At 35.8% G+C, this 25217-nt stretch overlaps 1 protein-coding gene and 1 pseudogene across 2 annotated transcripts; both read right to left on the reverse strand.

Moving 5' to 3' along the window:
- Nucleotides 1–2849: 2849 nt before the first annotated feature.
- On the reverse strand, nt 2850–21848 carry LOC120068858 (phospholipase D gamma 1-like). Of its 2 annotated transcripts, XM_039020504.1 has the most exons (11): nt 21663–21848; nt 19614–21588; nt 18866–18982; nt 17475–17669; nt 15974–16219; nt 15729–15797; nt 15426–15573; nt 14866–15014; nt 13983–14159; nt 12991–13188; nt 2850–3430 (listed from the first exon to the last, which is right to left on the reverse strand). In XM_039020504.1, the coding sequence occupies exons 2-11, from the start codon at nt 21294–21296 to the stop codon at nt 3137–3139; spliced, it is 3276 nt and encodes a 1091-aa protein (XP_038876432.1). In that variant the 5' UTR covers nt 21297–21588; nt 21663–21848; the 3' UTR covers nt 2850–3136. The 2 variants fall into 2 exon arrangements, with proteins under 2 accessions (XP_038876432.1, XP_038876431.1); XM_039020503.1 differs by having other exon boundaries at nt 19614–21848.
- Nucleotides 8772–10493, reverse strand: LOC120068859 (annotated as a pseudogene).
- Nucleotides 21849–25217: the final 3369 nt, after the last annotated feature.

Consider the following 25217-nt stretch of genomic DNA (forward strand, 5'->3'; position numbering starts at 1 on the left):
TCCCTGTGAAATTTTCCACAAGGATCGGGGCGAGATTCTCCGGAGGAATTTGCGAGAATCGGGTTCCCCGCGGGAAATTTTTCCCCGTTACCTTTTTTTTTTTTTGTAAGAAATCAATTAATTTAAATCACTAACATGAGCAAATTACAATTAAATAATTAACTTTTATCACTATATTGTTTATTATGGTTAGTTTTACATGACAAATTGAATTTAAAGATAAAGTTTTGGCTTAAAAAAACTAATTAAAATTTTTTAATAAAAAGAAATAAATATAAATCAAATTATTATTCATATATATAATCTAAATTTAAATATTCAATTTAAACATATTCATTATCTTTCACAATAAATAATCAAATTTAAAATTTAAATGTAATACTTATATAATAATAATAATAACTATATTAAATAAATATGTAGAAGCTAATCGAGGTAGGGATGGAGAACGAGGCGGGGGCGAGGAATGCATTTCCCATCCTCGTCCCCGTTTAGCTTACGGAGAATTTTTTTTCCCACTCCCTCCTCCATTCCCCGCCTAATAAGAGAATCATCGTCCTATCCCCATGAAAAAATTGAACATCTCTAGTCTCCACTCACTTTCCATGATGTTAAGCCTTCAACTAAAGGCATCAACTTGCAGCATTCTGTGAAGCACTATATTATGAATCGAAACTCCCCAAGTGGGACTAACATGAGAAAAATGTCTATAGAGCAAAAAGGCAAACTCATTCTCTCAAGCTATATATTTCTAAGAAGTGGTTATTTAAAAGAACCAAACACTAAGTTGACCTACTTTTCTATGTGTTTTATGAATCTTGGACATTGTATGATCATTCTTATTCCTTCTTATTATTGAGAAACGAACTGGCCTGTCATGTTGCTCTTTTCAACCTCTTACTTTATTATTCATTCCATAAAACAATAGAAATGTCAAATTTAAATGATCTAACAAAGAAACCACAGGCTGATATGTGAATTCTTTTAGATCTTTTTTTATTTAACAAGAATGATAATGAGGGGATATGTGAATAATTTGCAAATAAATATTCTAATTTATTCCCACCTAAAAATGAGCTAGGAATGATGTGTGTTACACTAAATTTGAGATTTATTCTTATGGATTACATCATTTTAGATGAATAGGGAATGTTGTTCTCATTCTCTGTCTTAATGATTCTCACCCATATACTTTTTTTTCAAAACACTTTTTCAACATAAAATTTGATTTTTATTTTTATTTTCTCACTATTTGGGATAAAGTATATGTTTCGATTAAGAAGTCGAATTCAAATTCTCCACCCCACTTGTTAAATTAAAAGAAAAGGGATTTTAATTTATTTTTCATGTTTACCTCTTTGGTACAATAGGAGATGAGGAAATTCAAATTACAGATCTCTTAGTCGCTAATACATACTATATGCCGATTGAATTATGTTCGCTCTGACATATCAATAATAGTTTATATGCATGTTTTAGTTGTAGTTCGAAAATAATTTCGATAAAGGTATAGTATTAAAAGTTATTTTTCATTCCACGTTATTAAATTTCAATTGGATTTTCTCCGCTTCCCATGCCTTCAATTTTTCTTTTTTGGCCTTAATTCTATAATAATTAAGGTCCGTTTGGTTTTTTTTTTTTTTTACTTTTGGTTTTTGAAAATTAAGTCTATTTCCTCATCATTTCTTACCACAATTTGCTTCTCTTTCGAGTACAATGTTTATTTTCTTTGCTAAATTCCAAATTTCAAAAACAAATGTTTAAAAGCAACTTTTTTTATTTTTCAAAATTTGGCGTGATTTTTTAAACCATTGGTAAAATTTAGATAGTAAAAAAATAAATTTAGATGTGGAAGTTGTGTTTATATAAATTTGGGGATATAAGTAGTGTCTATATAGGCTTAGTTTTTAAAAATAAAAAACAAAAAATCAGATGATTACCAAACAAGACTTAAAACATTAAATTTATCAAGATTTATGAAACCAAAATTTTTAGGAGAAAAATGGACTCCTCATTTCATTACCATTTTAACACATAAAAATTCCTAAATCGCAAATGCAATTCCAAACAAACTAGTAAGTTATTTTTCTTGTTATAATTGCACTCATTGATTTTTAATTACATACATTGAGCTCTTAAAAATTTACATAATTGTGAAAACGTTCAAGTTAATTTAGATCCCATTTGATAATCATTTTGTTTTTCAATTTTTGTTTTTAAAAATTAAGCTTATAAATACTACTTCCACATTGAAATTTCTTTGTTTGTTATTTACTTTTTACTAATGGTTTAAAATTTAAACCAAACCAAAATTTGAAAACTAAAAAAAGTAATTTTTGAAAACTTGTTTTTGTTTTGAGAATCTGGCTAAGAATTCAACCATTGTACTTAATAAAGACGCAAATCATTATAAAAAATGGAAAAAAAAAATAAACTTAATTTTCAAAAACAAAAAACAAATGGGTCGTAACTTTTATAATTTTGTTGCTAAGAATTCAACAATTATACTTAAAAAAGATGCGAATCATTTTAAGAAATAAAGAGAAAATAAGCTTAATTTTCAAAAACAAAAAACAAAATAATTACCAAATTGAGCCTCACCTACTCCCTCGATTAGGTTCTCAGCTTATTAATTATCTCTTCTTTTTCTTCTTCACAAAAAAATTGATATTGATTTTTTGAAAATATTAGTTTCGAACTTTTTACGTAAGTTGGCTGATAATCCTTCCAATAGAATGTGTGCTACACATGAGCGTGGGCCGTCTACAAGTAAACATTTAAAAGTTCGCTAGTATAATTCATAAATGGTTAAATTTTTTCCATAAATAAACATGAACATGGAGGAAAAGTAATAGGACTCCCATCAATTACCGTTGGATTATAGTCATTGTTGGCTCCAAATAATAGATGTTATTTAACATTATAATGAACCCATGCAATAGGGTTACAAAGGCCACTCCCAATAAAGGGAGAAAAGGATGGCTATTCTGTATATGACCTCTTCATTCATTTTGCTTATGGTAACTAACAAAATTGTGCAGAGATGTAAAGACAGCTTTTTATCCCTAATCAACATGAAACTTGATTTCATCAAACTGGAGGGCTGTGGTTATAGTTGAATACAATGAGGGGTTATTTAGATGGTAAGGTTCTCCTGAATGCCAAGAAATGAACCAACAATTTTTCCTCCTACATCCGGAAAATTTTCATGACCAGGAAGAGATCTTACTCTCCCTCTTCTATCAACTTCAACTGGGTACTTCAGAAGGTGTCCTCTCATCTCTGTTACATCATCTGCAGCAAACTGTTTCCAGTTTAATTCTCCCATCGTTCTAACTCTTTTCACGCATTCCAGGCTCTCCGGGTGGTTGAAACATTCCTCAGTAGTTCCCGTATGCTCCGCCCACAACGACATCCTGTATCCATAGATCTACAGGACAGAACATCCAGATCCCAGAAAGAATTCAGAAATGCAGTTCTATGTAAATGAACAAGAAATCGGTGCTTGCCAAATTCTACACACAAAATGACTATATATATATACCCACTTCTACACTTTATTGAGTCTCTATACAGATGATATGGGGAAAAAGAAAAGTATAAAACAGAATAATGTTTAAATTATAAGCTTGGTCCTCCAAAACTTCGAGATCGGCTCTTAAGCATTTTCTAAAGAAACTTAATCCAGCAGTAGTTTTAATTCAAGAATCAAAGAAAGAGAACTTTGAAGCAAGCTATATCAAATCCCTTTGGAGCTCCAAAGAGATAAGCTGGAATTTTGTTGGATCATATGGAACTTCTCGCGGTTTACTGACAATGTGGGACTCGAGTCTGATTTCTGTGGATGAAACTTTGAATGGTGGGTATTTTTTATCAATAAAATGCACCACTATTTGTAAGAAGACTTGCTGGATCACTAATGTTTATGGGCCAAATGATTACAAAGAAAGAAAATTCGTTTGGCCAAAACTCCTCTCTCTAGCAGTTTATTGTGAGAAAGCTTGGTGCATTGGTGGAGACTTTAACATCACAAGATGGGCCCATGAGAGGTTCCCTTTGGGCAGAAGCACTAAAGGCATGAGGAAATTTAACGACTTCATAGACCAAGCCAAACTTCTAGAAGTCAGGTTGAGAAATGGCAATTTCACTTGGTCAAGGGAAGGTGTTTCAGTTTCAAGATCTCTATTAGACCGTTTTTTCATATCTAAAGCATGGGATGAGTTGTTTGAAAACTCTAGAGCTAATAGACAAGCCCATACCTTCTCCGATCACTATCCAATATTATTAGAAACTGGCTCATTCAGCTGGAGTCCCTCCCCCTTTAGATTTTGCAACAGCTGGCTGCTCAACAAGGATTGTGTCAAAATCATTGAGACAGCTTGGTTAAATGATGAGGTTCATGGTTGGGCTGGTTTTGCCCTTATTCAGAAACTGAAAGAAGTAAAAACGGCAGTCAAGATGTGGCATTCTAAATTCAAAGAAAACCAAAGAAGGAAAGAAGAGGGGCTGGTAGAAGAAATTGAAAAGTAGGATGCTCTTGCCAATAGTTCTCCCCTTTCTAATAGTGATTTTACAATCAGATCCTCTCTGAAATCCGATCTAATGTCGCTCTACAGGCTGGAGGAAATTAATCTAATTCAGAAAAGTAAATTAAACTGGCTCAAGCTGGGAGATGAAAACACAAGCTTCTTCCACAGATTCCTAGCAGCAAAAAAGAGAAGGAACTTCATCTATGAGTTAGTAGATGAGCAAGGGGTGCCAACTAAGTCTAGTATAGAGATTGAAAGCCTAATCCTAAACTTCTACAACAACATCTTTCTTAAATCTCCAGGGAGGAGACACATCCCTCTGAATCTAGAATGGCCGTGTATCAACTTAAACCAAAATTTGACTTTACAAGCCAAGTTTTCAATTACAGAAATATATTCAGCCATAAAAAGCCTTGGAAAATGTAAAGCCCCTGGCCCATATGGCTTCACAATAGAGTTTTTGTTGAAATTCTGGAACCTAATCAAGACAAGCTTTCAATCCACCTTTGAGCAATTCTACAAGAATGGTAAGCTCAACGCTTGTATAAAAGAAAAATTCACCTGTTTAATTCAAAAGAAGAAATTAGCAGTGGCGGTCAGTGATTTTAGGCCAATCAGCTTAACAACCATAATATATAAAGTCATTGCAAAGTCATTGCAAAGGTGCTGGCCGAAAGACTAAAATTGGTGATGCCTAGTATCATTGCTCCTTCCCAAAGTGCTTTCATAGAAGGAAGACAAATTTTGGACCCATTCTTATTGCCAACGAAGCAGTGGAAGATCATCGAGTGAAAAAGAAAAAGGGGTGGACTCTTAAGCTTGACTTGGAAAAGGCTTTCGACTGTGTTGACTGGGATTTCTTAGAAAAAGTGTTGAGAAACAAGAATTTCAGTCTGAAATGGATAGAATGGATTATGGGGTGCGTCAAAAATCCAATGTTTTCAGTCTTCATCAGTAGACCAAGGGGAAGAGTGGCTACCACAAAAGGCTTAAGACAAGGTGACCCCCTTTCACCTTTTCTTTTCCTTCTTGTCAGTGAAGTGTTAAGTGCGTTGGTGTTCAAACTTATTCAATCCGGCCTTGTTGAAGGATTTGTGGTTGGCAAAGAAAAAATCCATGTTTCCATCCTTCCGTTTGCGGATGACACTTTATTATTTTGTAAGTATGACAGCACTATGCTTGCAAAGCTTAAGTAAACAATGGAGTTTTTTGAATGGTGTTCAGGTTAGAAAGTTAATTGGGAAAAATCAGCCCTTTATAATATCAATGTGGATGAAAATGAGTTGATATCCACAGCCGCCTCTCTGAATTGTAAGGCCAATCACCTCCCCTTCTCCTACCTAGGGTTGCCTTTAGGTGGTTATCCGAAAAGTCTTTCCTTTTGGCAACCGGTTTTGGACAAATTCCAAGCTAAACTAGATAAATGGAAAAGATTCAACCTCTCAGGAGGAGGTAAAGCCACTTTATGCAAGTCAGTCCTATCGAATCTTCCAACTCATTACTTGTCCATCTTCCTCATGCCTGAAGGAGTTATTTCTAGAATGGAAAGGATAACAAGGACTTCTTTTGCAGTAGCAAGCTGAATCATTTAGTGAAGTGGGACTCGGTGCAAAAACCCTTAGCGGATGGAGGCCTTGGCCTCGATGACTTCAAATCAATGAATTTAGCACTCCTAGCTAAATGAAGGTGGAGATACTTTAACGAGGATGATTCCTTTTAGGGTAAGGTAATCAGAAGTATACATGGCAAAGATTCATTTAATTGGCATATAGCTGGGAAAGGTGGTAGAAGTTTGAGAAGCCCTTGGGTTAGTATCTCGAAGTCTTGGCTAAAGGTTGATTCTTTGGCCAAATTCAAGCTCGGAAATGGCAGTCGGATTGCGTTTTGGTTAGACCCTTAGGAAGAAAGGACTCCCTTCAGCACCTTGTTTCCATGTCTTTTCAGAATCACCATGCTCCCAAATGGTTCAGTAGCTGACCATTGGGACAGCCGTTTGGCCTCTTGGTCAATTTCCTTCCGTAGACTACTTAAAGATGAGGAGGTGCTGGCTTTCCAAGAGCTGCTAGGGAAAATTGCAGCAAGAAGAGTCGTAGAGACATTTGATAAAAAGGTGTGGTCCATTTCAACTTTGGATCTTTTCACGATCAACTCTCTTAGAATTCACCTTTCCCCCTCCTCCCCTTTGGATAAGTCTCTCTACTTGGCCCTTTGGAAGACAAAAAGCCCTCGAAGAGTTAGCATTCTCATCTGGATAATGCTAATTAGTCAGCTGAACGTAGCCTCGATTTTACAAAGCAAGTAGCCATTCAACTCCCTCTCCCCTTCAATCTGCCTGTTGTGCCTTCACTCTAACGAAGATCCTCTCCACCTCTTCTTTATGTGCCCTTACTCAGCTTGGTGCTAGGAGAAGCTGCTGTCCATCTTCAATTTCTCATGAGTTATGAGCAATGATTTTAAGGGAAATGTGCTGCAACTTCTAGTTGGAACAAGTCTTCATAATCCCAGCCGACTACTTTGGTTTAATGCGGTCAAAGTTCTCTTGGCAGATTTATGGTTTGAAAGGAATCAAAGGGTGTTCCATAATAAAACTCTTGGGCGTCAAGATCGCCTCGATTCTGCCCGTCGTCAAGCTTCTTCATGGAGTATCCTCTCCAAGCCTTTCAATAGTTACAGTTTAATGGATTTTAACCTCGATTGGAGAGCTATTATCTCCACTCCCAATGGTGGATCTTAGCTTAGTCAGTTGTTTGCTCTCCCTCGCCTAGTTCAGCTTGTTTAGTTTTAAGTGATCCCCCCTATTCGGCCATTGTTTGGGCCAAGTTATGTTGTTTTGTCTCATGTTTTTTACTTCTCTATTTATTAGTTTTATATCCCATTTCTTTGAATGTGATGAGGGTGCTAAGGAGGTGTCAACCTAGTTGAGATGCCCGGGTACGCCTGCTGATCCTTAAGACTTAGTCTTTGCTTTGCTCATTGTATAATCCTCTTGTACTTTGGGCTTTAGCTCATATCTATTTTAATATAATGAATCGTTTTCCAAAAAAAAAAAATTGAGAGAAAACAAGCGCAACAAAACAAGTGTTATCAATGGGCCTAAGATTTCACTTTTCTTTTGCAATATTCAAGATCTATTTGCCAAAAATTTGAACATAATTTAACTACAGCTGATTCATATGAACATGATTGCAAACCAAGGTGTGGAACTCTCCTTCAAGCATATTGTTGAAATTGTGGTTTAGCCCTAAGGGCTTTTTGGTCTTTTTATGTGGTGTCTACAGTCTACAGTTTCTTACTGTTTGGTTATTTATATCTGCCTCTGTATTGTGTACTGTGTATCAGAAAAATTAATAAAAAACTCTTACCGTGGTTTTTTCTCCCTGGTCTAGGGTTTTCCATGTAACTTTGGTGTTTTTTTCTCTTCTACCCTTTTATTTTCAATATGGTATCAGCGCAAGGTGATGAGATCGTGACAGGAATTGAAGAAATTCAGTCGTCAAACCTAGCAGGGGATGCAAATCAAGTGGAAAATTCCCAAAGTGCTGAAATTAGGGTTGTCATCGACCAATATTTACGATCGTTACTTGGGTCATTGCAAACAACCACCATCGTCACGCAACCCACCAATTAGATCCAGTCGCACAGCCCGTCGATCGCCGCCGGTCTCCTTCCCTCCATCGCACAACCTTACAGCAGGATTCCACCAACCAGACAGCTTCTCCCATGCCTTTAAACGCAGCCACTGCCGCCGTTGAAGCTCTTAGCCACCTTCGGAAAACCTCAGCCACATCCGATCGCCGGAAATCTTCAAATGCTGCCATCACAACCAATCGGACAACAGCTAAGCACCGCCCAGCCGACTAGACAACCCTACCCAGGCACGTGACTAACCGTTCCTTCAAACCAGGCGTTGAACCAACCGGTCCAGCCGAACCCGGTCTAGTCAGCCCAGCCGATTCATCAGGGCCACTTCTTAGCTCAGCCAGCCGCTTCCTCCACGCCAACGGAGTCTGTGTATTCAGGTTTTTATGGGCAACAACAACCCACGGTGGGTTTTGGCGGGACGATTGGTTTACAACAACTGGCACACTTGCAGCAGCAGATTTCGGCACTCGGAGCAGCCGTTAGATCCACGGAAAATTTTTCAGCTGACTGCCATCCAGATACGGATTCAGGCTTTCCATTATGTTCGCCAGAAACGGTAACCGCTTACCCTACTTTACCTATTACAAACATTTTTTTTAAAACAAAGAACTGTACTTCATTTTCTTATGTAATTTTTTTTCTTCTTGATCGTAACATAGATCGATAATGAGGAACACGAAACCCATTGGTAATCGGTCAAAAAAGAGAGCACCCAAACGGAACAGAGCCACAAAATAAAAAATGAACTGCTAAGATTTTTTTATCACACTAATACTTCGAAACCAAAAGTTAAAAAAATCATAAAATTCAATCTAATTTCTCCATCCTCCTTCAGATCCGCCGCCTCCTCCTCCCCTGGAGTAAAGGGAACCATCATCACCACCATCGCCACTGTAGCCGCAGTCACGTCCACCACCGTAACCACTTCCTTCGTATCCACCTCCACCGTAACCACTGCCTCCACGGTTGTATCCACCTCCACCTCCTCCTTCACGACATCCACTGTATCCACCTCCACCACCACCACCACGACGGTTGTAACCACCACCGCCACCTCCTCCACCTCTTTGCCGTGCCTCGTTGACGGTAATATTCCGACCGTTCATCACTTCGATAGCACTTCTCATCGCCTCTTCCTCAGCAAACGTCACGAATCCGAATCCTCTCGACCTTCCGGTTTCACGATCGTTAACGATCTTGGCTTCTACGATATATCACCAAATGGAGAGAAAGCTTTCTCTAAGGCAATACTGTCAGTGGCCCAAGCAAGGCCACCCATAAAGCAACGGTAATCAACAGAAGAGGAAGCCATTGAAACGGAACCGAAAGAAAAACCCTAACCCTAAAAAGGAGAGGAAGAGATTTTAGAGAGAGAGGCGGATCGACACAAATCCAAACCTCCAAAGAAGAGCACAATTACCTATTACAAACATTATGTCTGATTTCGTGGATCAATGCTATAAATTACACGGTCGTCCACCAAATGGTAAGCGACATCCTCCAAATGATAAGTCTAAATCCGGTCGAGCCTTTGTGGGTGAAACAGTTGATGATGCCTCCTCGGTGACCAGCCATGTGGATCCAGGTACAGTTGGGACCAACAATGTTGCACAATCAGGTACTCCTCAGTCCTTTAGTTTCCTTGATGAGGGGGATGAGTCCTAACTGGATCATCTGATCAATTCCTCTCCTATTATCCAAGTGTTGGAAATGAGAGAATACGAATTGTAAATGGGTCGTTTGCCCATGTTGCTGGAAAGGGTCACTTATCTCCAATTCAAGGACTGATTTTACAGGATGTCTTACATGTGCCAAAGATATCTTATAATTTGTTATCAGTCAATAAATTAATCAAAGATTTGAACTGCAAAGTCGTTTTCTTGCCAGATAATGTTTCGTTTCAGCACCTGAGCTCAGGGAAGATGATTGGCATTGCTTGACATAATAGGGCACTCTATTTCCTTTCCGAGGATGCTCCTTCTAGAAGTTTATCTAGCACTTGTTTATTGTCTTCTCTTACTGTTTCTAAAACTGATTTCTTATTATGGCATTTCGTCTTGGACATCCAAACTTTCATTATATAAAATATCTATTTCCCCATTTATTTCAAAATGTGAATGTGTCATCTTTATCTTGTGATGTTTATATTCATGCAAAATAGTCTAGGGCGTCCTTTACCTTACAACCCTACAAACCTTACCGGCCCTTCCACCTGATACATAGTGACGTTTGGGGTCCGTCGAATGTCATAACGGTGTTAGGTAAACGAGTAAGTTTTGTCACCTTCATAGATGATCACACCCGTCTTACATGGGTGTTTCTTCTTACCGACAAGTCTGAGGTGACGAACGGTCTTTCAACAGTTTTACACCACCATCGAAACACAGTTCAATACCAAAATCTCCATTCTTCAAAGTGACAATGGATGTGAATTTGTTAATTAGTCCCTTCGTGAGTTTTTAAACTCTAAATGTATCATCCACCAGAATTCCTGTGCCTATACTTCTCAGCAGAATGGGGTGGCCAAACGGAAAAATCGCCAGCTCATTGAAGTAGCCCGATCCCTCATGATACCTGCATGCTTACCCTTGTATCTATGGGGAGATTTTGTTGGGTATCCGCTCCATCAACGGGGCTACACGTGTTTTCAGCCTTCCTCTCGAAAGTATTTTGTCACCATGGATGCCACCTTTCTAGAGGACAAACCCTTCTTTCCTGTTAGTCCTCTTCAGGGGGAGACCACGAGGGAAGAGGCTAACACTTCCACTTACTCTATTCCTTTAGACAACTTATTCCTGAAACAAATGAGCTTGTCCTCCCTACAAAACAAGTGCCTTGGAAAACCTACTATAGGAAGCATCTCCGAAAGGAAATAGTTCCCGAAATTGTTCCCCTGTTGCTTCGCCGGAAGGTGTTCACGAGTCAGAACCAGAACCGGCTCAGGCTCAAGGTACCCTTATTCTTAATGATAATGAGTATGTTGAAGGTGTTGTAGTGAACTCTGGCGAAGTCAGGGATGATGGTAGTAATGAAGCGCTAAGTGATGCTCAGGGGACTGAAAAATGAACAACAGATGGGTACAGATGAACAGGCAGACAAGATCAGTGAAATTGATGCTACCTTGGATTTGCTAATTGCTCTGCGAAAAGGTACGAGGTCGTGCATCAAACACTCTATGGAAAGCTTCTTGTCTTATAGTAACCTGTCTACAAGATTTAGAGCTTTCACCACCAGCCTGGATACTGTGATGATTCTAGGTATTGTGTACAAGGCTCTAGAAATTCCTGAATGGCGAGCTACAATTATGGAGGAAATGCGGGCTCTTGAGACTAATAAAACGTGGGATTTGGTTAGTCTTCCGAGAGGTCACAAAACAGTATAAGGCCAGATTGGTTGTTCACACGTTGTTCACTAAGAGGTCAGCACCAGGGAAAATAACTGTCTTGATTGTCTATGTTGACGATATTATACTATCAGGGGATGACTCAACAGAGATTGACAGGTTGAAACGACGGATGGCAGATGAGTTTGAGATCAAAGATCTTGGTAACTTGAGATATTTCCTAGGAATGGAGGTAGCAAGATCGAAGGAAGGGATCTCAGTGTCTCAGAGGAAATACACTGATCTCAGTGTCTCAGAGGAAATACACTCTAGATCTGTTGAGAGAGACTAGAATGATTGGGTGTAAACCTGCAGATACGCCAGTAGAAGTCAACTGCAATCTGATAGAATCAGTAGATGATGTTCCTGTGAACAAGGAGAGATATCAACGTCTTGTGGGGAAACTAATATATCTTTCGCATACCAGACCTGATATCGTATGCAGTTAGCCTGGTCAGTCAGTTTACGCAGGCTCCGTATGAAAGATACATGGAGGCGGTTACACGAATTCTGAGGTATTTGAAGTCTTCACTTGGAAAGGGCTTGGTATTTAGAAAGCATGATAAAAGGTGCATCGAGGCCTACACAGACTCAGATCGGGCTGGTTCTGTTACGGATGGGAAGTCCACCTCAGGATATTGTACCTTTGTATGGGGAAATTTAGTTACTTGGAGAAGTAAGAAGCAAGGTGTTGTGGCTAGAAGCAGTGCTGAAGCCGAATACACTATGAGCTTGGGTATTTGTGAAGAGATTTGGTTGAAAAAGGTTCTTGTAGATCTTCATCAGGAAAGTCATGACCCGATGAGACTTTACTGTGATAACAAGGTTGCCATTAATATTGCAAACAATCCGGTTCAACATGACAGAACCAAACATGTTGAGATCGACCGACACTTCATCAAAGAAAAACTGGATAACGGTAGCATTTGCATCCCTTATGTCCCGTCCAGTCAACAAGTTGCGGATGTTCTCACCAAAGGGTTACCTAGACAGACTTTTGACACCTGTATTAGCAAGTTGGGTCTCATTGACATCTACGCCCCAACTTGAGGGGGAGTGTTGAAATTGTGGTTTAGCCCTAAGGGCTTTTTGGTCTTTATATGTGGTGTCTACAGTCTAGGGTTTCTTACTGTTTGATTATTTATACCTGCCCCTGTATTGTTACTGTGTATCAGAAAAATTAATAAAAAACTCTTATCATGGTTTTTTCTCCCTGGTTTAGAATTTTTCACGTAACTTTAGTGTTTTTTTTCTCTTCTACCCTTTTATTTTCAATACATATGTTTAGTGAATTCATGGACTTTGTCTTCCTCAGGGTATCTCATAAGTTTTAGTTTGGACTCTTTATGTACTGACTCCATTTTGTTCGGTCCATTAACCTAACTAACATTACTTCAAAAAATATCCCAAATTGGACATTTTACAGTTAAAACTCACCTGTCCACGAGGATGTGAAAGTTTCTTTGCCCACGTATAATGAGGTTGATAGGCTCCCATAGCAATCTCAGTGTCTCTAGTTCCTTCCATGGATCTCTGGTTGATGTTGGCAGATCCCAAAATCACAAACTCGTCGTCAACTATCATGCCTTTGGAGTGAACATATATCATAAACCTTCTGCTTTTCCGACTAAGTGCCTGCAGTCAGTTCATTATATCACTTGTGATTAAAAAATAATAATAATAATATCAGTGACTAACATATTGTGAAAATCTTTATTACTAGCTCTTAACATGGAAACCTAAAATAATGGACTGATATGCAAGGTTGTATTTCCATCATATCTTTCCCTTATTTTCTGCAAGAACTCTTCTTTGTTTTATTATTGTGGTATATGAAACAATCTCCAGTAATGCATCACAATATACAGTTTGTCAGGAACTCAACATAAGAAGACTCTCCTGTAATGTTGGAAAAATATATACAATATATTTTCTTTTTTACGAAGAAAACAAAAAAATTTCATTGATAAATGAAAACTTGCAGCAGAAGTTACAAGTAACTTCCAATAGAAGAGCACAAACTGCCCAACAAAAACCAAAAATTAAAGCTCCGTTTGGTAACCATTTTGTTTTTGTTTTTTATTTTTGAAATTTATGCCTACTTTCTCACATTTTCTTATAATGGTTTACATCTTTCTAAAGCATAAGAGTTGAATTCTTCTCCAAATTCAAAAAACAAAAACAAACTTTTAAAAACTATTTTTTTAATTGTGAAAATTTGGATTTGTTTTTTAGAACATGGGTAAAAAATAAATAACAAAGTAAGAAATGTAGAGGTGATAGGAGCCTTTTTAGGCTTAATTTTCAAAACTAAAAACAAAAAACCAAATGATTACCAAAGGGGCCTAGAATAATAACTCAAAACCCAAATCAAAGTAAAAAATACACATAACAACTGAAATCAATTACTGATTAAGGATACAAGTTACCTGAGGGGTGTTTTCTGCATTAGGACTTCCAGAACATGAAGGATCATTTCCATCCACAGCCTCACGATTTCCCAGGCAGAAGAAGTTCAAATAGTCTTGTGGAGAGAATGCATCCTCAAGACCAACCTCCATCAAAGCCTTGTAAATGACCTCATACATCATTTGCATGGTTTTTTGCTGAGCAATGAAAAAAAGATTAAAGGAATCAGGAGTATACTTGTCATAGATAAGAATATGTGCTTGTACTTCAATGCCCATCTTATTATGTCCCCTCATGGTCTCGCTTTCCATTATCACTTAGCCTGATAACATCTCCAATTCCCACCAAAGAAGTTAAGAACTTCAAAGTTCAAAATATTTAGGACTTCACTGATATTTTAATTACCATGAATTACTATGGGCAAAACAGATGGAAAACTATAAAGTAGCGTCTTCAACTTATAAAAAATCTTATTTAAGCAAGAATCGTATAAATGCGATGTAAATCAAATACTTAAGTATATTGAATAGAAAATTTAATGAAATAGGGATTATAGGTGAAGTGGGATGATTTCAGCAACATTTTTTATTCCAGAACTTTAGCCATATTCTACAATTGATTTAGATATGCGGGTCTTTCTTTTTTTCTTTAAATTATTTTAGGAAGGAAAGTATATACTTCCTATTACCCAGTTTTCCAACGTCGCTGATTTTACACCAAAAATACTTTTGATGAGACGACTCCATTTCAGAACCCTCTTGAAATCATCGTGAAGTATACAAGATTTACTGGAGCCAATAAATGCAGACGCAATAATTTATATAGCATCAAACAAGTAAATTTAATTAAAATATATATATATATATGGTAGAATTCAGCCTAGGTTACTACTAGTGAGTCTACCTGCCAAAATAGTATTCTCTGAGTGGCAGCAGCGGTTGGAACACCCTCAGGCCACATAGGGATGATAATATATGCAGCAAACCTCTCATTTGCTCTGATTTTATCAGCAATCTTTAGCGCAATTTCCATTGGAATCAAATTGTTGGCACCTATAAAAATCAAAAAGTGCAAAATTAACAATTCACTACTCCAATGTTGTAATGTCATCGTATTGCATGACATAGTCCATTCTACTAGGCAAAGCAAAAAAGATACAACTTGAAAGGCTGCCGTAGATTTATATTTTGAAGTCTTAACATCCGTTCTAATGGCTGTTGTCATTGTCACATTATTAGATGCAACTAAATTTGTCACACTGTGGTGCCATGCCCCCAAATCAAGGCATAATTTTTTTTTTCCTTTTCTTTTATAGTCACACGTACCGAACCCTTACTCAACTTTAAATAGTAAATGTTAGATTATAGGTACTGATATTTCAGAGTAATCACATATACTCAACTTGTTAAGCAATCAATATACAGAAAAGGCTTTTTTTTCTCTCTCTATTTTGTGTACTTTACCTATATCTTTATTTGAATTCCAATTGAAGGATGACCCAATGAAATATTGGTTCTCTATGTAAATGTAATGTTGAGCGGCTCGAATAGCTTTCACATATGCTGTGTGTATACTCATGTCAATCAGCACATTCTTTCCACATACGAGGTTCTGCACGGAAAAACATTAGTTAATAAGCATGTTATACAGACACACATACAAAAAAAAGGGCATCCATATATCACTAAATATGTGCCAATTTTATATTTATATTTAACATATCATTAGATTTGATTGAAAATATAGCAATCATAAATGTTCTTTACCTTGCTTGGGGCATCTTTTGGATCCTTTGGGAAATCTTTAACAGAAGTCGAATCAATTGAGCGAAAAATCTGCAGTATTACTCATCAAGAAAATTTCCGATAAGGAACAAAGAGAGTTCATTAAAAAGGTTCTCTGCTCTGTTACACAATTAAACAGAACTGGATCGCAACCAATTTCAATTGCCAAACCTTTTATCACCTAAGAGATGTCTACATATGCATTAAGAAGGGGACTAAAACATTACCTGCACATGCCATGATTCAGGGTCATTTTCCTTAGTGCAGTACGCTTCAGAAATTCCAACTATGTCATGAATTCTTTCAATACTCAGCAAAGCATCATCATATGATTTCAACTTCTTTATCCCGTGAGGTTTTGAAGCCCTCCTCCATCGCTCCTCAAAGTTAGTCAAAACATCATATGCTGCTGGACCATCAATTTTGCTGTGTAGATCATGCCATGGTTCTCTTGGACAACCAACAACACTACCCTGTTCAACTGAACGATTTTGTTACTTCATAAAATCAATTAAAATTGGCAGAAAAGATCTTTTAAATTAGAGAAGTTAGATAATCTAGGGTTCATATATCCTCGTGCAAGATTGATTAGTATGACCAACTAGAGATACACACAGCAATAACTTGGGTGAAATCAATCCTCTAAGCCATTTTCCTCCCATATTCATCTTCAACAACTCTCCAATTTGGTTTCATTTTATATTTGTGTTTCAATTCTAGATATATGATTAATCTTGTTGCAATATTTAGGAGAAAGTTCAATCACAATAACCGAGGAAGATATTTTCTCCCCCTTTATACTATTAAAACTCAGTGCCATATACTGCAGTAGTTCTAACAGTAATAGTACAGTACAATTTAATCTTTTATCATATCGTGGTTTCTTATATCCCTAGACATTCACTTTTATTTTACCAATAATCTAGAAGACAAAGATTGTGTAGCTTTGCTTTGCTGCTATAATTTATTTTTTTGATATAATATAAGTTTCAAGGATTCAGTACTTAGGATCTTCTCAAGAGAATAATGCACCAACCTAAATGGTACACTTTTTCATATCGCACTTATGGAAAGCCATGACTATCAGTTGAGCCAGTTTTTACATGGAAATCAAAATTATATACTCATATAGCATACAGTACAAGTTCCTTAAATTGTCTGCCAATTTTGTATTTCTTTAGTGCCCAATTGAACGAGGCCTCTTTTCCTGAAGAAATAATCAGTTTCAGTCTTCCATCAAAATAATAGTAGATAAATTGAGGCCTCTGCCACGGTTTTGCGACTGTAATACAATGGTATAACACTTTATGATACCTTTACTTGTTTGGGAACTGTACGGTCAGTTTAGTCCAATGCTTCTCTTCATTTCGAGGGATATTCTTTTATTCTTGATTGTATGTATCTTGTTATTCAGTTCATTCAGGCAGGCCACTTTCATTTTTATGGTCACCTTTTGAGTTGTTCATTTTTATGATGCTTTCATCTCATGTACTTCAATCTCTCTAATGAAAGCCTTGTTTCTTAGTTAAATGAAAACAAGAAAGAAACTAGATGAAGAAGAAACTAACATGCCCTTAAGAATTTACTTGGATTAGCCAAGAAAAAAAAAAAGGAAAGATATTACGGTTATTCAAATTTTTGGCATAGATCAACCTTTCCACCTGCATCATATTACCACAGAACTATATTCACTATTAACAGACAAGTGGGACATAGTTAACAGTTTACCGTGTATGTAGGATTGTGGTAATCATCCTTGTGTACTGTTTGAAGGGTCCGAAATATGGGATGTGCTGGAGTATCATAACGCCCATCACATAAATCAAGCCCTCCAACAAACGCTATGATCTTTCTTCTATTATTTCCAGCATCAGCATCCACAATAACTGTTTTCTGATGGTGTGTATATATAGTTCCAACTTCCTGATTATATAGAAAGATGAGCATAAATCACAAAAGGCAATATTTCCACGCCAAACAGAAAATAGAAAATATACAATTAAAGATCATGAAAAGTTCCCAATATGAGTACTCCAAAAAAAGGTCCCCAATATGATAATCAATAGAGGAATAATTTTGTAATTTATCCAAAGAATGGCTTTCTTTAATCCCCCGACGTTGCTGTTCTTAATAAAATAAAGAAGATATGAATTTACCAAAATATTCCTTTTTAACCAACAAATTATACTGATCGTAAGAATAAATTCTAGCTTCTTTAAAGAAAAAATTATGAGATTAATTTTCAAAATTAAAATACAAATGGAGATGAAAAACACATGCAGTTTAATAGTTAAAGAACGAGTTTGCTAGCAAGTACAAGTACAACAATGGTCACATGATAGTTGAAACCAGAATGCTCAAAAATCAACTGAAACGCTTGAAAATGCTCAAACCTATAGCGTCCAATAAGGTAGTACAAGAATAAAATGAAGATTGTAACACCTGACGATGCAAAATAATAATAATAATGAAATGTAAAAATAAATTTAGAAATAGAAAATTATCAACAATTCATTGGACCAGACATATTACAAGTTTCTGGCATAATACAAAATCCTTCTTCTTTTGTTATTTATTTAGGTCATCAAAGTAAAAGACGGATTAGAATAAATCTTAAATAAGGGAAATCTAACTGATAACAAGGTCTTTCAAATTGTTATTCATTGCCAAGAAAAGGAAATTTCATTTGACCACGTCAACAATCTATTCCTGATCTTGATACAAACTTCTTTACCATGAAGTAGAGGTTATTCGCGTTATATTACCATTAAGATGGTATAGTTCCTTAAGGATATACACTCAGGTTTCTACACCATATACCTCATATATTACACCTGTCAATACAAAATCAACTTTTTGTAGATTACCAATTTAATCAAAATAGAAACAAACCAAAAAATGAAAATATACAGGTTTAAATTGCCAATTTTCTTGGCATACTCAAGTTGAAGAACAACAAAAGTCTGAAAGGAGATAGAAGTAATTAGTTAAGACTAAGCTTCTGGCCATCTATTGTTCATTGAAGTATTCTCATTTCTTACCCAAATAGGAAATAAATAAATAATAACCATAGGGAAAAAAAACAAGAGAGAGATAGATAGAGAGAGAAAGATATTAACCTTTTGCTTGACCCAACTATGTCGTTTTCCAGCAATCCGAGGACAAAGTATCACTTGTACAGAGGAGTGTTTGAAAAAACGGCGAGTTTCCTCATCATGGGTTTGCATGAAACCATCCTGCAACAGTTGACATATGTTCTCAGATTTCAGAAGAGTATGATTGGAAATTGCAAACTCTTAGCCCTATCATATTTCTGCATCCAATAAAGGTAGCTTGTAATTTCATGCATAATCTAACAGTTGAGATGAAACGATGGTAGAATATGTCCATCTGGTAAAAGAGAGTTTCTAACAGATCTTTCTTCTTGATTGGTTATCAGAGTTCAAAGATCTGCAGCTTGTCTCCAGCTCCTTATTGTTAAAGCCCGTAAACTTATAAATTAGAGAACATAGAACAATTAATAATATTTTCTTTGGAAGGTAGGTTTTAGAATAGATAGTGTTTTGGCGGAACATATTTATATTCAAAACGGAAATTGGTTTTCCATAAATAAATATTAAAAAGAAAAAAGGTTCAATCTCCAGAGAGATGAATAAAAACTAGGGAAAGAAAGAATCAAGATTCTCACATTTCAACTCCAAAGTAAAACCTTTTTTAAAAAAATAAAAATAATAATTAAAAAAAAAATCATTCAATTACATATAGCATTCACACCCTGTCCTATATTTAATTTAAAGGAATTTTAGGAAAGGCAACTATGATAAGTAAGAAATGTAAAAGGAATAAACACCAGGCAAAGCAACTTACAGTTTTATAACCCAAAATGCTCCTAGAAGTGGGATCGTCCCAAACAAGAAGCAAAACTCTCACTCCCTCCTGGGATTTTGACCTCAGGAGATCTCCAAGGGTACACTCTGTCCCATAGCCAGTATCTCGAACTAGTTTCACTTTGTGCCACACCGACCACCCAGTTATGTAAATTAACCTGCGAGCCTGACGTATTGCATCAAAGATGTCATTCCAACACTTCCCATGTACATAGTACATACCATTATCAAGCATCAAATTTGGAAGGTGCCCGTCTGGAACATGGGCATCTTGATAAAGAGTGACAGCTCCACCTTTTCTAAGGGGGAAATATGTATCAGGAACACCCTGATAATCAGGGCCAGCTCCCACTCCATGATGATAGGTGCTAAGCCTCTCCATTGGGGTATATTGAATAGAAACATTTAGAGCAGCTCCAGGCTTACATGGCTTCCCACCAAGTAGGATTGGGAAGGTTCCCTCAACCATAGACCCTGAATATATTTGTTCTGCAGGAATTGCTACAGTTCCTATTAGTTGTGAACCAACAACATCACTGTCTTTAACGACAAAAACTACTTCAGCAGCATAATGTGCAACAGGAACATAGAAATGTTGCCTCCATACAGGATTTTCATTGTTGCTTATAACAAAAGTCCTCCCAATTACTGCATTTGCTACATTGATTGATACGTAAGGATCGCTAGTGATCTTATGACTCACGCGTCCTTCAATTTTGTTGCTCATGTTCCCAGGTAATTTTGCAAACATGTCCCCCAAGGTTTTGTGAAACATGTCCATATTTGGAAGATTTTGGGCCTCATTAACCCATATTTCTAAGTTTCCATGCAACAGCAAAACTTTCAAGGATGCTTTACTGTGCAACGGAACAATCTGCAAGTTCTGACTATGTTGAGACCCACTGAATGAGCTTGAATGGGAAAATGAAGGTTGTTTGGATGAAACCAATTGATCTGAATTCCCTGTGTCAAAACTAGAAAAGGATGAATTTGGAAAGCCATAAAATCGGTCACGCCGGTCAAATCTCGCACTTTGAGGTGAATTCGCCAATAAAGAAGCTGTAGGCTGTGCAGGTGAAGGTGCTGCAGCAGGTGCAGGAGGTGATGCAGGAGCAGTTGGTTGATGATCAGACAAATGTACATTGCCCAAAAGGTCATCCAGAGGCGGGTATACAGAAGAGACAGACGATGTGGAATCAGTGCTATCATGCCTATAGTGGCCAGAGAAGCTATTTACTCTTGAAGGGGGTGGTGGGTATTGATTTTCTGATGGAGGGTATGGATTAGATTCTTGATACCGATATGGGGATGAACCGGGTTGGAAATTGTTATGATATTGAATGGATGGCCTAGCACTACCATTGTTGGATGAGGCATCAGAGTAAGGATATGGGTAAGGTACAGGACCAGAATGTGGAGGTGGGTGTGGAAAATACTCTAGTAGGCCAGAATGAGATGGGGGTGGGGGATATGCAAACGCAGTGGAATGTGAAGGACTATAGGGGTAAGGGTATGCAGGACGAGCATAGGGATCTGAATTTGGATGTGTATAATGAGGAGGAGGAGGATATTGAGAAGGAGCTGGGTATTGAGGAGGAACTGGACGAGAGTATGCGTAAGGATTGTGGTATGGATATGGAGGTGAAGAACCGTAATTATCCATAACCGAAAGTTGCAAACTCAAGAACAATACAGAGAAGCCTCAATTACAGTTCGTTCGAGAAGTACAATAACAAAACCAAAACAATAAATAATAAGATCGACAGTATATATCCAAATCAAACAAAAAAAAAAGGATTATTCCAAATGAATGGAACCCAGAAAAAGAAATCAAAAGAGAACGAACGAACAAATGCTATAATTACAGAATAGACGAATTGGGTTATGAACTTAACCGCGTAATCCAAATGATCAGGTTGACGACAAAATCGATCCCGAAAACACAGAGAAATTACCTAAAAAGGGAAACAAAAACAATCTGAAAAGGGAATGTTGGTCAAAGGAAAACGGTGAGAAGTGGGGGAAATACCTTATTAAGAGATTGATTACGGAAGAGAAATGGAGTGAATCTTCAATGGAAACTTGAAAAGAAGGGAAGAAAAATATTGAGGAAGAATTATTGGGACGTGGATTCCAAATATACCATCGAATTTGGTTTGAGCTTCTCTTTTCCATTCATTTTCCTCCATCTGATTCTGAAGCGCGCGAGAAATAATTACCTGTTAATCCAAGTGGAAACATATTATTGGTAATCAAAACCGCGTCTTTTTCTTTCTTCTTCATTTTTCTTCCCCTAAATCGGGTTTAAATTAAAAGTATAGTGTCTTCACCTCACCATGTGCCTCATTTTAATGGAGTAATTAATGTTTTAATTGTGTCAATTTTATCATTTTTTTAATCACAGATTTAAATAATCTTTTTTGGGCCATTTTCATTAAAGAGTCTACTCCAAAAAAAAAAAAAAATTTGATTTTTTCAATTGTAATGTGAGAAGTTTTGAATCCACCTCTCTTTGTCAATAACATATATTTTAACTCGTTAAATTATATTCAAGTTAGCCAACTACCCATTATTTTGTTTTTGTTTAGCTTATGATCTATGTGTTTTATTTCTACTCTATACTTTTTACTTATAATTATAATGGAAGTTGTAAGAATTTTTTTCATGGAAAATTAAAATATCAAGAGTATAATGAAAAGTTTTAAAATAATAAGAGAAAAAAGGAAATCAATTATCTAATGCAAGTGCATAGGATAATTTACTTTATATATATCACTACAAGAAATCAAACTTTCTTGTTGCAATGAAACATAAAAGTTGCAATATGCGACGTTTATTAGGATGTCGCATATTGCTACATTTTATTGTTCGTTGCATCGTGTGATGTTTCTTTTTTCGATGCAATAATTTTGTGATATTTTACATTTCGTCACAAATTTTAATGATATTTTAAACAAAATTGTGATTATTCTTCTTAGTCAATTTTTTTAGAACATTACCCCTGATAGTAAACACTTGTAGTGCAACTTTATGTACAAAACATGGAAATAAAAAAATATTAACAAAATATCGTACTATATTAAAATATGTTTATAAAATCTTTAGTATTCACTACAATAAAACTAAGTTTTCCAATAAGGTTCGAATATTGCTATTAGCAAGTTGGGTTTAGTCTTCAAAATATATTCTTCTAGAAAGATTTAATATTGTCACCAACAAATTCTGGTTCAGTCCTGCACACATAAATATTACACATATCAAATTATTTTTAAACACGAGTCATATATATGTTCTCAAATATATCAAAATTTGTTAAATATTAAACTTAAATATATTCACCGCTGACATAAAAAGAATAATTCATTTTTAATTATCAATCAAAAGTTAGTCTAAAATATAATTATCATATAACTCAGTTCACATCGTTTCAAACATAGTTATTACAAAACTCAAATCATAATAAACACAAATTCTCATTCTTTCACCTCACCCTTTAACCACATTTTTCACATCAATAACAAATATGAAGTACTCAATAGTTACCACATAATACAATTATAAACGTGTTTTTTTCCACATTTATTAAAAAAATGACAAGTATAAAATCATAAATATTTTGCAACTATATATTCTTCTCTTTTCCTCTATAAAAGCATTTTAAGGCATTTTAGTGCACAAGTATTTTACTAAAATTACAACGCTAGAAGGTAGTTATTTTGATGTAGTCATTATTTTCTTATACCTCGCACTGTGCTAAGAAGCAAACTTACTAAGAAGGGAAAAAAAGCAAATAAAACTAAAATTGGCACACCACAACAGTTCTTAAGGCGCGTGAAGGAACGAAGGAATCGGTGGCAGTAATGTAGAGGAATAAAGGAACCGGTGATAGTGTGAAGAAGAACCGGCGGCAGCGTGCGTGGGGGAAGGGTTTCGCGTGGGGCAGCAACCTGAAGTTTCACGCGGTGAAGGGTTTTGATCGTCTGAGGTTTCGACGGCAAGAAGGATTTCGGCAGGGGTGAAGAGTTTCGTGTGAAGGGTTTCAATCGCGTGGAAACCACGTGAGGCAAGAGGGTAAAGGGTTAGTGAAATTTGGTAAAGACTAAACCCTAACTAAATGGTTCTAAAAAAGCAAGGCCTTAGATTGAGTGCCAAACATCTCGTCCAATTAATTAAAGTAACATGTGTTGAAATCATTTTTTGTCGCTTATTGTGACAATTTTGAAATACGTCGCACGCTACTTGCAACAATTAAATGTATTTGTCGCAATTCTACGATCTATCAGTTTTTCGTTGCATGAATAGAGACGAAAGATGTATTTCATCACTAGATATTCATTGCTAACCATCATAATTCTTGTAGTATATATATAACAAAACAAGAGAGTAGAATTTAAATTAACAAACTTCTAAGTTAGGAAAAAGTGGAATATACAAATGATAGAAGTTAATGTGAATATCATTAACTCACATTTATAGATATATTGGCAAATAGTTCGAAAAAAAATAACATATATCAAATATGTTATTGAATTATTGTAAATGTTTTTCTATAATTTTGGCTTAAACTTAATTTTGTATTTTTTAAGTGGATGAGGTAAAAAAATCATATTTATTATTTAAGGTCTAAGTTGATTAAAGAGGGGTATACAAAGGAACTAAAATTATATTTAAATGAGACAGATCCTTATGATATACAAATATGGTTAAGACATACTTAAATTTTTTTATAACTATTACATATACGTACAAAGTACACTTTCTCTTTCCTTGACTCAACTATAAAATTTTTTAAAATTAAGTGGGTTTTACTTGAATAATTATATGTTGGATGACTTTTTAAGAATTTTCTTAAAAAGCATGTGAGTAAACTAATATTATTATTGAGTTTGTGCTTTCTAAGTTAAAATATCGAATTTGAAAATTTAAATGCACTAAGTGCATTTTCTCAAAAAGAAATAATAACATGCATAACTAGCCTTACAGTTATAATGCAATCATTAGAAAGGAGGGGAAAAAATAGATTGGGCCAGTTTCGTTTTTCTCAACTAGATTGGGATATTCATCCTTGGGCCATGGGCACTTTAAAGCCTGTATACTAATGGGCTAACTACATAAATTCTCAATTTTAATGGAATATTGTAGAAGTAGACTATTTAAGACATTTTATCACATTTTAAGTAACGATTATTTGATTGACCATTCTTAAAAGTATAAAAACCAAAGTGAAACAACCTACTATTTTTAGAATAAACATAAAATTTGAATGCTATTATAAATATTATAATAATATTTAGATATTCATTGTTAGTGTCCCAAAGTCATGTATCACTTTTCATGTTGTCCATATGTTTTGTAATTATTCATGTTTAGTGTTCATGTAAGTACACATCCTACTGGCCACTTTGTCTATAAATAGTGTCATTTGATGGATCTTAAAATTACACATACGTTGGTAAAAAATCCACTTCAAAATTCCACTAACTTACAATTTTATGATTTTATGATTTTAGTTATTTATGTGTTTAATTATTTTATTTTATATATTTAATATTATTATATAAATATATTATTATATTATATTTTC

The sequence above is a fragment of the Benincasa hispida genome, unplaced genomic scaffold (genome assembly GCF_009727055.1).
Source record: "Benincasa hispida cultivar B227 unplaced genomic scaffold, ASM972705v1 Contig123, whole genome shotgun sequence".
In the NCBI taxonomy this organism is placed as follows: domain Eukaryota; kingdom Viridiplantae; phylum Streptophyta; class Magnoliopsida; order Cucurbitales; family Cucurbitaceae; genus Benincasa; species Benincasa hispida.

Excerpts from the sequence above, each read along its gene's own strand:
- LOC120068858 (XM_039020504.1), bottom strand. The coding sequence starts at position 21,296 with ATGGATAATTACGGTTCTTCACCTCCATATCCATACCACAATCCTTAC. Across the intron at positions 17,670-18,865 it reads ATAGTTGGGTCAAGCAAAAG|GAAGTTGGAACTATATATAC; the intron begins GTTAATATCTTT and ends CTATATAATCAG. Across the intron at positions 13,189-13,982 it reads ATGCAGAAAACACCCCTCAG|GCACTTAGTCGGAAAAGCAG; the intron begins GTAACTTGTATC and ends AACTGACTGCAG.